Below are 16,733 nucleotides of genomic sequence, written 5' to 3'. Positions count from 1 at the left end.
CACTATTTCTAATTTTCATCACATTTTTATCATCCCTAAAATGACAATGTGCAAATGTGTAAAAAAGGCAATAGTCACAATCGCCTTAGCAACAATCCTTTTAATTCTATTTATTGAAGATTACTACAAAAATTATTAACCTTCCCACTAGAAAAAATCAATCAGAAGTAGCCTACCGAGTTAATAATATATTACAATTATTAGATATTTGCCAATCAACAATTCTTGACGAAGAACTATCTATAAATACTATAATAAGTAATGAAAAAAAAACACAGATTATTTCACAAAAACACCATATTTTAAACCAACATTTAATATAACAAATTATACAAAAGAACAACAAAAATTTTTAACAATGTTTAATTTTCAATATTCACAAATAACGCAAAGTGAATTCAACAAATTAGCTAAACAACTGATAAAATATTCAACAGTCTACGCAGCATCAAAATTTGACGTTGGAAAAATTAGTTCATCACTACACCTCCCGTTAAAACCCGACGCAGTTTTCAAAAAACAAAGAGCCAGTAAAGTACCAATTCACTTACATGACAAGGTAAACAGATTACTTGACATCTTAGAACAATACGAAATTATCTCACCAGTAAATAAGGAAGAACAACCAAAAGGTAACACCTTTATCAACCCTGTTATCATTCTAGCAAAAGGTGAACCACTAAAAATTGTTTTAGACGCTAGATATCTCAATTCACTAATTGACGAATCAAAATGCAATTGGCCTATTGAACCAATACAAGTTATCATAACAAAGATAAATGATAAATATTTCACAACCGCAGATATGAATAGTGCTTATCAGCAAACGCCACTAGATGAACAATCACGACGTTTAACACAATTTTTTATTGGAAATCAACAATATGAATTTAATCGATTATTCTATGGAATATCCATAGGACCAGCAGCTTTTTCAGCTTTCACGAGTAAAATTTTTAGACCACTTATACTCAAGAAAAATGCAATCACTTATTCAGATGATGTTTTCATGCAATCACAAACTAAAGAAGAAATGCTTACACTTTTGGAACAATATCATAAAATACTTCTGAAATCTGAAATCAACATTTCTTTTCAACACGCGTTAAATTTTTAGGACATAATATTGAACAAAACACTGTCACTCCATTAAAATCACGTATTGATGCAATTCAAAAACTTCAATCACCTACAAATAAAAAGAAAATCCAAGAATTCCTTGGAATGTTGAATTTCTTAAGTAAATATGTTTACAAAATGCAATTATACTTAAGACCTTTCTAAAACATCCTCAGACAACAAAATAATTTTGAATGGACCACTGAACATCAAACACGATTTGAAGAAATTAAAAAACTTTTGACAGAACAAATTTAAAACACAATTCCAGATCCAAATCAACCATTCTATGCAATGTGCGATGCTTCAAACTTTGGCATCGGCGCAACGTTACTACAATCACATAGTGGAACAAATAAAATGAATCTTATATCAGCCAATTCACGATTATTCACACAAGCCGAGCTACGATTCTCTACTCTAATGAGAGAATGTACAGCTATAATTTATACACTTACAGAATACGAATTTCTGATACTTGGAACACCCAACAGTTCTATTCACATATCATAAACCAATTATATTTTTCTTCACACAAAAATCAAATCCTAATTATAGAATTTATAGATTTCAATTAATTCTAATGAAATTCCCAAACTTACATATAGTTTGGACAGCAGGAAAAAACCTTGCATTACCAGAAACATTAAGTCGAATTACGCCACCTGAATTAATTACACGAAAAACTACAGTTGAAATACCAAAAAATATTAAATTATATCTCGCAAAAGATGAAACATCACCCCGATTAGAATGCAAATACGCAGCAAAAACTGACATTGAGCAATCACAAATAAATAATCTACAACATTTTCCACTCTACTTAGACTGCCAAAATAATCACCTTGAAGTTGATTTATTAGGCACATCTACTTTTAAACCAATTCCATACTCACAAGGGATAAAAAATAATACTCAACAAAAGAAAATAAAACAACAATCGCATAAAAAAGTCCTTTTTCCATTAATTGAAAAAGAAAAATTGACCGATAAAAAAAATTTATCAGGAACACAAACAAATGATTCAAAATACACAATAAATCAAGTTTTTGACCTCCATGATCCACTTGACACAGTTCTTTTATCAAAACTAGAAATTGACAATATTTTTCTCCCCCCAACAGACAAAAATACAATTGAACTTTTAAAACAATATCAAAATCTCGACCCAGTAATTAGACAACTAAAATCATGGCACAAATTTAAAACTAAGCCCGTAAAAGCTGATACCACAATTTTAGGAAACAAAACACTCCTCCGATATTTCCGAAAATTTAATAACACAACAATCAATGAAAATACAGATCTTTTAGAATATCAATTAAATGATTCTAAAGTTCCCTGTCTTCCTTTAAGTATGATATTAATAGCAGTTAACATCTCCCATACACAAAATACAAAAGGACACTCAGGATCAGAAAAAACATACTCGAAAATTACACAAAATTTTTATTTCCCAAATGCACCAATTTATATAAAAGTATTATGCAACGATTGTATAATATGTCAATTGAACAAACCCTATCCAAGCCAAAAACAAATAGCACATAAACAAGATTTTAAAGGACAAAGTTTATATTTCAACCATCGCATTTCATTCGACACAAAAGGACCAATTTCACCATACTCTGAAGGAAATTCCTACATTATGGTCATTGTTGATGCATTCGCACATTATGTAGCACTCAACCCAGTACCACATTGTAATGCTTATTATTCTAACACAACACTTTACGAACATTGGATAGCTAAGTTCGGATTATCCGAAATCTTAGTTACAGACAACGGTAAAGAATTCATAAATAATGAAATCATCACACTATGCCATTTATATAACATCAAACTTAAACCACGTACATCTCATGCACCGTGGACAAACGGTTTAGTCGAAGGTATGAACCGTTGATTACAAGAATATCTCAGATGTATCATAAATGGAAATGATACTTTACAACCTCCAGGTCAAAATAAGCAATCCGCTAAAACTTGACAACTAAAATAAATACCACCATAATAATACAACCCTCGCCTATCTAATTACGCAAAGATCAACAATTTTTTCCCAAATCAGACCTCAAAAACCGTCAAACCAAGAATCGCAAATTAGCCTAAAGTAAAAAAGGACCATAATCATTCGGCCTAAAACACAAATATTTCAGAAAAACCTCAGATTACTCAACAAATAAAAAAAAAGCAAATAAGACCTCCCGAACACCATAAAATTAGCCTCCAACATTTTTTCACGAAACTCAACCCACTTGTCAAAAAAATTAATAATTAATCCGACCACACTTGAATCTCGCCCCAGAAAACAAAAAATATTCGACTAACGAATCATTTCTTAAATGCTTTTCTCTCAAACAGTCGATATCTTAAAAATATAATCTTAAATCTTCTCATAAAATTTTTCATTCTATTTAAACTTTTGCTGATATTTTTTATGATTACTTTTGAAGCTTTAATAATCCTTTTAATAATTTTTTGCAATATTTTTTAAATTTTCTACTCCCTATTTGAAATATAGGTCCAATTTTCCCAAATCATTGACCACATTCACAGGTAAGATAATTCAAAGTCGATTTAAATGATACGAACAATTTTCAGTAGAACAGATTTTTTTTTCATTATTTGTAATTTTCATCACATTTTTATCATCCGTAAAATGACAATGTGCAAATGTGTAAAAAAGGCAATAGTCACATTCGCCTTAGCAACAATCCTTTTAATTCTTTTCATCGAAAAATATTACAATAAACATAAATCTTCCCACTAGAATAAGATCAATCGGACACATTTCTAAAATTGCTAACCAACCATCACAAAATCAGTCTTCACCGACATCTTCCCAAGAAAACCCAGCCATACCCACAACTACCCAAAACCCCCAAACATCTACACGAATTTATTTTCAAGATAACCCATACATTTTTGAAGAACGACACGCTCGCTTATCCAAACCACTAGAACCAACTCAGCGACAGGCATCCCTAAGTGAATCAACATATAAATTATACCCCACATTACCACACGACTTAAACAGAGTAAGACACATTAGTCAAAATCAAAATACAGTTGAAATAAATAGACAAATTATACATCCACGAATAAATATAAATTTTCAAACCCCCAGAGTTCATTTTGATATACCCCAATCACCAACACCAACTACTTCAGAAATTTCAAGTAGTACATTACCAGAAACTCCCACACTCCTTTCACAACATAGCAGCACCTCAAGTATACCCTCAGATTACTTAGGTTCAACACCGATATCTGAACAAATACGTGAAAATCCTTTTAACCCCCCCCCCAATCCCACCGCACAACTACCATATTGGGCAACACACTCTTATACACAAGGTGAACCAAACATAGTAAATGAACCAATAGATATTTCTACAGATACAACACCATCATCGTTACCAGAAACATTATCACTCCCGTCAACACCATCCTTAAGTCAAATCTCACCGACACTTTTCCCTTTAAATTTCCCAAACAACGTCGACGCTAGATATCGAGAACAATCATCATTAAAAACCCCTTTACGACTAGATTGGAATACATTCGTAGAACCTCCCCCATTATTTGGACAACATCAATATACTAACCAACTCCACAGTTGGGCACTCAATAGATTACAATATAGACAAGATATCCACGAAGATATTCGAGAACACAATATTCAAATACTTCAACAAAATATTTTCCAATTAAAAATTGAAATCACAATCAGACTTAATAATATAGTTCAACATCCCTACCCATTAAATCCACCAAATATAACAGCTCAATCGCTAACACGACCATTTACAACAACTGAAGTAATATATAAAAACGATAGTTATACAAAAACACAATAGGTTACATAACATTTTATAAACCATACTCAGGATTATCATACACATGTATATTCTAAAAATATTAACATTTCGACACATCCTCTTTCTAATATTTTCCGACCAAAACACAAATCCTTCTCCTCGCACAGGACCCCAGGATTTATTAGTAACACACTATGATTGTGAAGAAAACAATCAAAAAACAATACACAAATATGCAATAAATCAAGTATCACAATGCGAAACAGAACCACAAGCTGTAGAAACTACAAATGTAATAGCAAAATTGTATTCAAAAGCCCGAGCAACAACAGTCACAGGATATAAATTTACAGCGACATTTTCCGAAAAGAAAGTACATTGTTCACAAGTTTCCAACGGAAATAAGAACCGACTTGATCACGAATCTTTTTACCAAAGTAATATAGAACGAATTTTACATCTAAAGCCCGATGATTGTAAAAACGAATTACTCAGACTGAATATTACAAGAAATAAAAACACAGACAGAAAATTAGTAAATTTCCAAGTCTTTGCCGATTCTGTACATCAATACCAAGGACATATTAATTTAGACGAAAAGTATCCATATAACGGCGCACACGGAGGATTAACTTATGATAAACACGATAAACACTGGATACCACACATTGGAATAAATAATCCCTCAAAATGCAAAGCAGACACAAAAAAAGGATATCAAGAAATATTGTTTTTTGATTAGAAAATACAACTTGAAAAAATACAACTCACACGAGATTTAACTGATAATACCATGACCTATTAAGGAATTAGATTACCTTGCAAAAATGATCAAGGTAATTGTGACGCTATAAAAAGGACCCACGCGACAATTGTTTGGTTTCCCGAAGATGCATGCACAACATTTCAAGTAGCAAAAATACACGCTCGAATGATAAAATTTTATGAAAAATATTTTATTGAATCAATTCCATACGAACAAGTGAACCCATCTTGTAAACAAAGCACTGATTCTAAAAATATTTATGATATAGAAAAAAAATTAACACGTTTTCAAGTCTATCAAGAAACAGAATTTGCATGTAAATATAGAAATCCACTTTATAAAACACAATACTCTGAAATACTTGTCGAATACGAAAAAGGTTTCGACATGACCACTGGAAAAATAAAAATTGACCCTTATGCCACAAGTCATCCTATTAATGAAGGAACATCATACGTCCCAGTTAACGTTTATAAAAGCAAAGGTCAACCCGGTGGAAAACTAAAACCATATGACAGTAAAAGCACACGTTTACAAGAACTATCACTAATGAATAGCACCTACTTTGGTAAAATTCATTATGATATCCACTTGGACATGAAATTAGACTACACAATTAGTAGAATTTTCAAAGAAAAGTCACTTTCTGAATTAGAAACACTTCACCAACTATGCTAATTAGAAAGAACACAAATCCTACAATCACTCGCACGATCAGTACTAAAAATACCTTACGCAGGGTACTTATTATCAAGAAACAGATCAAATTTCTTTGATTACGAAGGAAAAATTTTATGGTTTTATACTTGCACCAAAAAAAAATCACCATTATATGTTTTTGAAGATAAACGTTGTTATAAAAGAATCCCCATATTCTATAAAAATAAAGTACATTTTGTCGACACTTTTTCAAGACGAACATATTTTTGGGATACCGCAGTCCCATGTGGATCAGAAAATAGCCACAATGTAGTACAATTTAACCCTGATGAAGATAAAAACTACCTACTTACACCGTATCCTACATTAATGCAACCACTCAAAAAATTTTCACCTGAAAGTGTCAGAGCTATCGCTCGTAACCCAAATATTGATTTACAATCAATTGGAAAATGTTCAATATCTGATGTACAACATCACATTAGAACACAACACTTTCAAGAATTAATAACACAAATGGACACAATACAACGACAATCAATCGACCAGAATTTAAGAAAATTCGCCGAAACCGCAGGATTTGCAGACATTTATACACAAGACTATAGCGGATATTTTAAAGATATCAAAGATTACATATATTTAAACGGTGAAAAATATAAACCACAAGATATTTCACCTATAAATATTTAGGATGGCCCTATTACATCTTAAAAAAAAAAACTATCTTATACGCCATGTTTAATTTCATAGGATTTCTTTTTTCACTGTTAAAAGGATGCGCTATACACACACCAGTAAATCGCCAAGCAAGTGTAGCACGTATACTATTTGCAGGATTTTTTAGAATTTTCTCATCATCAATCAATAAAATACTTCTAGATGCACAAATAAAAGAAGATAATACAAAAGTATCCACAAGACAAAACACATGACGAATAACATAAACATGTAGATATAACACCTACTGCACCACAGATACCACCCCTACGACAAAACCATCCATTATCTTTAGTTCCCCGAAATTTTCGAAACCTAGCAATCACAAATAATCCAAATTTTAGACAAATTACAACACAAAGTCCCATCCAACACATAATGACACATCATTCACAAAATGATAATACATATGAACAAATAATCGAACAATCTCAAAGTAAAAATTTTTTTAGCCCACAATGAGCCGACAACTTGGATCCCTCCATCGTTCAAGTTCCCACCCAGCCAACCTCCAAACTCAAATCCCAATTATCCAACTTTTTGCTTTCCCGCCACCCGATTCTCCAATTATTAATATACCATCAAGCACGAATTCTAACACTAACTCAGATATTTCAGTTTTTCATACTATCTCACAATTTAATAACTCAAATGTAGAAACCCCCGACGAATATACAGATTCCGAACCATCTACCTCTACCCATACCCAGACCCACTCCTCAGTTTTTTCAAAACCCCCTTTTCGACCCATCCAATCCAGTCATCCACTCCCTTCCCTTTCCACTCCTTCTTACGCTTCCCAAGTAACCCCAATCTATTCTACATTTCATTCCGACAGATCCCAAAATAATTCCCCAGATATCATCCAAATTTCCGAAGAACTCGACAATTTTATTACATTACAACAACAATTAATACACCCCAACACTCTTACAATACATCAATTAGCATGCAGAATAACATCCTCAAATCCACCTAACCCCACACCCTCCTCAGTTTTCACTCCATCATTAGCTCAATCATCCACATCCACCGAAACACCTACCATTACAAACCGAGCTTATCGCACTTTTAAACGAAAATTCCCAAATCACCCATTCCCAAACAAACCAGGAACAGCCCGCGAATATATCAATCACCCGGAAGACACAAACACGAAAAATTTTCTTGAAATCACATTACATTTTTTTCCGCAATATACCTTTAATACACCCACCATTGCTAACGAAACACGAAATTTTGTTGATGAGCACGTTTTAATGCCAACTCTTCATTGGACAGCTTATTATAATTCTACTAAACCCCTTTGCCTACCATTAGCTAACACTACTGGAAATATTGAGAGAAACAAAAATATATTATGAGGCTCACCACATCATTAACACCTCGACAATTTACTTACGTTGGATATGAAAAGTTATTGAAAACATTCACCGCACCCCGAGCTAACGATTTTTCAAAAGAATACTACGATAATAATATCATCCGTCCTAACCAAGACCAATTTTTAGACGAAGATCGCTTCGCAAACCCGCAACTTACAGAAAAAAGTTTTATTAAAACATCATACGTATTTACACTTAATATTTTTGATAGAAAGCATGATCATTTTATTTCAGAAGCACTTGTTGATATTCAAGCATATGAAAGCTTCTATGATAAATTTCAGTTATTTTCACTAACCTTTCACTTTCTTTCACCACAGGAACGCAATTTGCACTGTTTTCACGATACTATGTTACGCACTAAACAAACGAACACTTATACATATTATCGTTTTATGCAAAATCATTTTGACTTACATACTCCATCAAGACAACCTCGCCATCGTTTTCAGTTTCTTTTTTTCCTAATTTTACATATTGCATAAAAGATACTAACCTTCACGCATCCTCCGCAACTATGACGCAGTTACACAAATGTATATATTCTGTCCCATCACGAACACCTTCAATGATGAAGAATCAAGACCTTTCATTATCCCGCATGAGTTTGTACAACCTATTGAAATACCCATATTAGAGTTTATTCACAATACTAAAAATAATCATAAAATCTATAACCTCATCCAAAACACACCTTATGAGTTCGCAGTAGGCACAGAAGAACTAAACACCATCAACGCACTTCAATTGCTTTGGCCACTGCTACAAACTAAAAATGTCATACGCATACTAGCCAAATTACTAACAACATCAGACATGATTCGCGACATCTTCCTCCACGGCTTTTTCCCAGAAGATTAAGGTAAATATGAATTAAAATACTTTTAACTAATAAATTCAAATTCGTACTAACCATTTTCTATCAATGTTTAATTTATTTTTTTATTCTTCACACCACAGTCATCTACAAAACAGAAAAAGATAAATAAAAATACAAACTTGTTAAATTATCCTAAAATTCATTAATTTCTTGCACTAAATACTGTAATAAAATTTATACCAAATGTAGTAATCTCATTTATAAACTATTTCCCCACGAAGCAGTAAAATTAAAATACGATGAAAATTTATAATTTTAAACTTCCCCAAGAAAGCAGTAAAATTCAAATTCTATGCAATAAACTAATAAGATGAGAAAGCAGTACTAACCTTTTCGATATTTTCATTCATTCGCACAAGAATTCTTTCCAAACTCGCACAGCTCGCCCACGAAGAATTGTATAAATAATGATTTTATGTTTCAAGCTTTCACTATCAACAACTCTAACACGCGATAACAAGTTTCAAACTTTCCTTTAACCCGGTTGGAAAGGAATTATATACTAAACCAAACTAACCAACGCAGCTTACTAAACACCACAAATCTTAAAATAACAGCATGACTAAGAAAAAAAACCAACGGTACCCAAACCGGATTCACCCAGTTTAAAACTGGATAATTTATTTTTTTGAAGACTATTATAAAGTCTAAGAAAGAAATAATAAAACACAAAACAGTCGCAAGACAAACCCAAACCAAAAACAATTTGATTTTTGAAAAAAGGACACAACCAAAGTAACATAAGAAAGACCAAAAAAAAACCAACATAAAAATGTTATCGCATAACAGGACCTCTCAAAGCAACAGCATGCAATCATACTCCCACTCCTAGCCTAACCCACCAGAAAAGGGCGTCCTGAGCATTTTTATAGCCGGCCTAACCAACCGCGCTACACCCACGCTTTGTGACCACACTTCAATTTTTAATAAGAGGTACTCAAGGGTGAGTAACTCTTCAAAATAACTGAACTAAAACAAAACGCTTTTGTGAAAACGACTAACTAAGATCATGATTGAAAAACCAAACTAACAAAAATTTTTAAAATGTAATTCATACTATGCAGTATATAGATCATACATAATAACAAAGACGAACATCCAAAGACGAGACGATCCCATCACACTGAAACAAAAGTATGGCTAAACACAACCAACATGCCGTCCACAATCACGACTCAAAGGATTTAGAGTGCGACTTGACCTCGCAGAAAAGGACTTCATTGAACTAGACCAATGACCACCTCGATGTTCAAGTATACGTACAGATCCGAGTTACAATTCATCCCTTCCAAACACTATTTTCACGCCATTTCCAGACGAGGCTGCACACCAAACAGTTCTCTACTAATACAGAAAAACCTGACATAGCAGACCATTTTGAAATCGGATTGATTTCATTGGGGATCACAGTCGTTGTCGAGTGATAAAGTAACAATTTCCTATATCTGATTCCAGCGTCCTGGAACGTTCTTCTTCAAGAGGAACCGGATAAGAAAACGATGTTCGCCAAATACCAACGTTCATCATCCACCCTTCAATTGCAGAAAGAAAGATTGTTCTAAAAAACTCTCTAAACCCCGGATGGGTGGAACTTGATCCAAACTACACTAAACTTTATTGGATAAATTAGATATTTTACCAGTGTAAAATATTTAATATTAACCAATCATAATCCATCCAACTAACAACCCACTTATTTGTAAGTGCTGAAATTACTTGTAATTTCAGCACCAGAGAGTTTTTTATTTAACTTAGAAAATAGTTACCTCTCCAAGAGAACTTCAGCAGTCGCAATGAGCCAGTATAATCTAGATCTATTGAGCCTAGCAGAGACTAGTTAAACACCCTGAGACTAGTAGATTTAAGAGTAAGATTAGGATCGGTATTAGACTAAGAAGTTGCACGAATCTATCCGGCCGAAAATAAGATAGCGTGACGAGCAGACGGTGTACCCTATCCGAATTTACTCTATGAGTTAACCTAAAGGACCTAACTCAATATGGCAAAATGCTTATCCTTGAGATTTCATATAATTTTGTGTACGTATGGAGTTGTATGGAACTGTATGGTAAGAAGTTTTTCAATTATGGAAATTGTATGATAAGAAGTTTTGTTCAGCCCGGAACCTGATCGAATCACCAAAACTATCGAACATTCCCACTGGTCTTCATCTTTATAGAGTAGGCAATCTATCAAATCTGTAAAAATGAATAAAAAAGATATGAAAAGTATATTTAATCTGATCTGAATTAACAACATTTGACCGATAAATTAAACCTTTTATTAGCTCATCACTTGTATCAACTCAACTTTTCATGTTTTCGTTTATTTTTTATCATGTTCTCGTTTGTGGTAATCACCCATGAGTAACCCTGATAAACAAACCAAAACCAACTTTCCCAAACCGTCAAAATTGAATCTAAGATTTATTATACGAACCCTTCTCAATTGAGATACACAGTCTGTGTAAGCTATAACACACTTACCATTTAATTGATCCAGGATTTTAACGAAATAGGAAATTGAAAGTCCTGAAAAGACTTAACCGCAATATCAAATAACGAGCTAATAACCTGTTTCACGGTTTACAATGTTTAATTCACGATCTACACAAACTTGTGCTACTAAACCAGACCAAGCTGACCTATCATACTATGTAACTAGGAACCAATTCTGTCATAACCCATCATATTTTGTGTATGTATTTTTTTCAGTTTTTTCTTATCTCTAATTTTAAAAGTTTTCTGATGTCGGATTTTTGCTTTCTGATTGATTTGCTTGCTAAAACCATCGGTTATTTTGGAAATTGCAGAAACGTTTTCATCAGATTTCTGAAACTTCCAGAAGACCCAATGGTTTTAGCAAAGAAATGAATGATAAAGCAAAATTCCGACTTTTAAAATTAGAAAAAAGACGGTCAAAAAAAGTAAGCAATCGTTCCGATTTACAAAAAACAGACCATTAAAAAACACAACCACAGTAAGAAAAAAGAAACCGAAAGATACGTAGGTACATATCAAATAAAAATAGTACAGTTTGAAAACATAAAAACCTGCACCGTCAATCAACCGATCAATCAAACATTAATTTCGCACGGTTACTGTTAGACTGTTCGGACCTATGCCCGGAGTACAAAAACAGTAATACGTCTATGACTGAAAATTAACTACCGCATTTCAGCTTTTTAAAACTGCTCTCTTAAATGGAGGACAATTGCAATTCCTTGGGAACTTACTAGTTTTGGTTTTGTTCCGAGAAGAAAACAAACAAGTCTGCTCGTATCATGGCGCCGCCTTGATTATTCTGATTGCCCTTATGGTCAATGAAACATTTTTTGAATGATGAATTTTTCGAGAAAAAAATGGAAAAATGTTCAAAAAATAAGCCTACCCCTACCCCCCACACAACCGCTTCATGAAGTCTTAAGAACCTGATAGATTTCGCTCCTAGTAACAAAGAATCTATGACAAATAGCCTGCTTCAAAAAATTTCGAGCAATTTTTAAGAGGGATTAAATCACCGCTTACTCTTCAATAGCGCGAAATATATCGCGCGTTTAATAGTCCCAAATTGGGCCTATTGGCAACCTTTAAACCCCTATGGTATTACAAAAATTGATCGCAGGTAAAATATATTTTTTTGAATTTGAGCTCAAGACAACAATACCTTTCGGTTGATAGAAAAAATTCCGTCAAAATTAGATAGTTAGGTCGAAATTTGACTGAAGACAAAAATCACCTCTAGCACAATTATTCCGTCACATTCTTCAAAGTCGGAACAATAAAGTTGGAATTATAGAAATTCAAATTGACAAAAATATTTCACAGTAGATATATAATACTCAACAACATAGATCTACTCTAAGGATTGGGAGAGATTCGTTACAAGATAGCAAATGGGGGGATATAGTTAGCAAGATCCTACCAATTAAACAAACTACTGTTAAAATCAAGATTCGGAAAATGCAATTCCAATTTACATGATTCAGATTGATGAACGAGAAAAAAAAATTACGGAAAAAAATTACAAAACCGAAAAAATGACCAAACCCTAAACTGCCATTCAAAAATTCTTGCTCTGGAAGCACAACATAAGGCCATACACGACCTATGAAAAAGTTCTTTTGAAATAGAAATCTTCGCATTGAATTTAAAGTTTTTCAGAAACTGTTTTTTAATCCTAATCATACAACGCAGTTTATGGGGTTTGAAAACTGCTAATCTGACTGATTTGGATATCAAACGCGCAATATAAACGCGCCAATACTATTAGTATATTGAAACAATACGTGAAGCTAAACACACCCCTTGTGTGTTAAATAGCGTGAGGGGAATATACCAAAAAAATGCAAAAAAAAAATGATAAAAAACTTAAACCGAAATGTTCGCGCTGCAAATCACCCATGCCCATAAATTTCAACTGTCGGTGTTGCACGAATCATTACTAAATTACCATCCCATCCTTCAACGTTTCTTTTTCAGCGTCAGCCAGCCACCAGAAAGATGTGGCAATTTGCTGCATGAATTCATACAGCCTATAGAAATCCCATTTTTAAAGATTACCAATTTAATCCGTGTTAAAAATTGTTCAAAATTAGTTGAAACGGGTACTCGTCAGAAATGGTACGTTAACGTACGATGAGTTAAATCTATCACTTTGTAATTTATAGGGCGTGTAGGGAACGATTTTTGAAAAAAACTCAAAAAATTTCAAACTTTTTTAAAAATTTTTTTTCATTGAGCTTGAAATTCAGCCGGAACATTCGTCCTGATACAAACGGTCTTTTAAAATTTAAAAACATCCCAATTTGTTTTATCCTAATAGACCACTGTTGCAAAAAAACCTGGAATTACAATTTTATTTGAAACTATGACCTTGAATTTATGATTAAAACATGAGCAGTTCAAAAAGCATGAAATTTATTCTTATTAGAAAACGGTGCTCGAAAGGTGCAGCAAAACATGAATAACATCTAGACGCAATCATCACTTCCCTACACAACTCGGAGTACAAAACGCGTTTAAACTAATCGAATTGTTGACCAGTTATTGCAATTAACTATTTCGACTAATCAGGGTCAACAAACCACTAATTTGCAGTAACACATGCCTTAAATGTTTCTGAAGCTATAACCATTTTGCAAGACGAAGTGTGAAGCTCGAATCTATATTTTCCAGACTCGAAAGCATCTCATGCAAACAAATCACGACCAGAGACAAAATATGAGAAGTACCACTGTGATCAATGATTGAGGTCCGAAGATTCCTTTTAGCTCAGAGTATATAGATTAATACATATTTATGTTTATTAGTTTAGGGTTTTCTAGCAGAACTGTACGCTTCGACTAATCCCTTATTGTCCACAGATACCTCACGGTACGTTCATCGACTCAGTACATGTTGAACCCCCAGCTATAACTGCCTACTCTATTAGAAGCACCAAAACAATCTCGGAAAGTATGCCAAGAGTTCAAACTGTTTTAAAACTTTGAAAACCGTATTATACCCGCGTTGGTGCTTTGTTAACCTGGTTATAACTAACTTTTATTTTGAAACTAACTGATTTTGATAAATGCCTACACCCTGTAAACCCTCTATCTGATCAGTTATCTAATAAGACCATTTTCTTAGCACACTGAAAATTTCCTACAAACTAACCTCTGTTTTAACAGTGTTTTCGAAGATCTTTTGAGACTAAGGAAATCAAGATTAAGTTTAAAATCTAGACCTGTCTAAGGAATTGTGCGATGCTAACCGGTTAAAAATATATAGCGTGGCAAAGTTGATGAAAATAATTGTACGAAAAATTTGATGGAAACCTATGATTTATTTCACAGTTTAAGAGATACTGATTAAATGATAAAAACTCTTCCATGTATGTACTGGCTTGAGAATAACTTTTTGCTTCTTTTTATTGAAAATAGTCAAAAAAATCAATTCGTTTTTGTGAAATTAGTCGATGATATCAATTTCTTGACGTGTGAGCCTCAGTCTAAAAACTCTAAGTACCCTGAAAAATCGGAGGACGGAATAAAAGAACTTATTCGTAAGAAGACGGAAAAGGATCTCAACATGAAAGGGGAAACTCTGGACCAGACACTGGATTGGTTGATGGAATGTTTGAACTACAAGGAAAAAATAACGATATTCAAGTTTCACGAACACGATGACGATTCCGCAGGTAATTTTTTGCATTTTTTCACGACAAAAAGCTGCTTAATATCTTACAGCTAAAGTTCTCCTCATATAAATTATCACTGAAACAAAATTTTTTTCTTAAAAAATGCGTTGAAAATAAAAAAAAACTAAGGAGTCAGATAACTCGCTGGAACCAGTTCGAAACAAGTATTTATTATATCTTATTATATTCTAGATTTTTACCTAATAATCTAAAAGACTTAGAACTAATCAATCATGGTCCAAGACTAAAACTTAGAATACATTGTAAGGCTGAAACTATTTATAGTTTCATCCAGATTAAAATAATTTTCCTTAGCAAAAATTTGCGCTCTCTAAAATCTGTTCTTGATTCTAAACCTCGCAACAATTCCAGTTTTTACTAGATCTATTCATTCCAGAAGATATAATATTAAGGTTAGGATTGGTATTAGACTAAGAAATTGCTCGAAACTATCCGGCCGAAAAAAAACAGAGCATGGCAAACAGACAGTGTAACCTAACCAAAATTACACTATGAGAAAACCCCTCAGGACCTAAGCTCATCAGGTGCGACCGAAAGTGTCTCGAACAGACCTCCACTAATTAGGATTTATCAAAAACAAAAAAAGAACTTAAATCAAATCACCTATTCCCAAGATAAATTAAAAAGTTTATTCATTTAGCTTATTTCCACGTCTCAATAAGTCTAATCGATTCAATCGGAAAATCAGGCTGACACCAGGTCACAACCAGAACGAAAAATCGATCCTCCTGAGAAGCGATGAACCAGACTACAACGACTATTTCTCCACAAAAACTTTTTTGCAGTACATTTTCACTCATTAATATGGGTTGCAATGAATAGAGCATTCATTTCAAAGCTATATATCTCTCTCCGTTACATATAAAAATACCATATAAAGAACCAGTCGACCAAAAACCAGCCGTCTAATTCAAAAATTTCTATTTTGCACTGATTTTGGTAAAACATTTGATTTCTATTTTTATTGAACAAATAGAAAATAAAAAAATTAGTTAGTGATTTTATTTGTGTTTAGTTTTTTCAAAATATAAAAAATTTCCTGCTTCTCGAGGACTTTCTTTTTTCTTATTGTTCTTCTTCACCCATAACCCACAAAGTTAAATTAAATAATTAACCTCATTCAAATTTAATTCTAACCTTTTCTTAAATTATTCAACTTTGAACTAAACCTTGTCAAA

The 16,733-nt window shown here is 33.1% G+C and overlaps 1 protein-coding gene across 1 annotated transcript in view; it reads left to right on the top strand.

The window, feature by feature from the left end:
• The window catches only part of LOC134839916 (transient receptor potential cation channel subfamily M member-like 2), a 132,370-nt gene extending 116,122 nt beyond the window's left edge, over positions 1-16,248 (top strand). The window contains exons 7-8 of the mRNA XM_063855543.1: positions 15,310-15,534; positions 16,196-16,248. Of these exons, the coding sequence (XP_063711613.1) occupies positions 15,310-15,534; positions 16,196-16,248 (278 nt within the window). The remainder of the gene's footprint in view (positions 1-15,309; positions 15,535-16,195) is intronic.
• Positions 16,249-16,733: the final 485 nt, after the last annotated feature.

The sequence above is a fragment of the Symsagittifera roscoffensis genome, chromosome 2 (assembly GCF_963678635.1).
Source record: "Symsagittifera roscoffensis chromosome 2, txSymRosc1.1, whole genome shotgun sequence".
Taxonomy (NCBI): domain Eukaryota; kingdom Metazoa; phylum Xenacoelomorpha; order Acoela; family Convolutidae; genus Symsagittifera; species Symsagittifera roscoffensis.
Note: the sequence above shows the minus strand (reverse complement) of the source record. Positions and strands in the feature narration are given on the sequence as shown.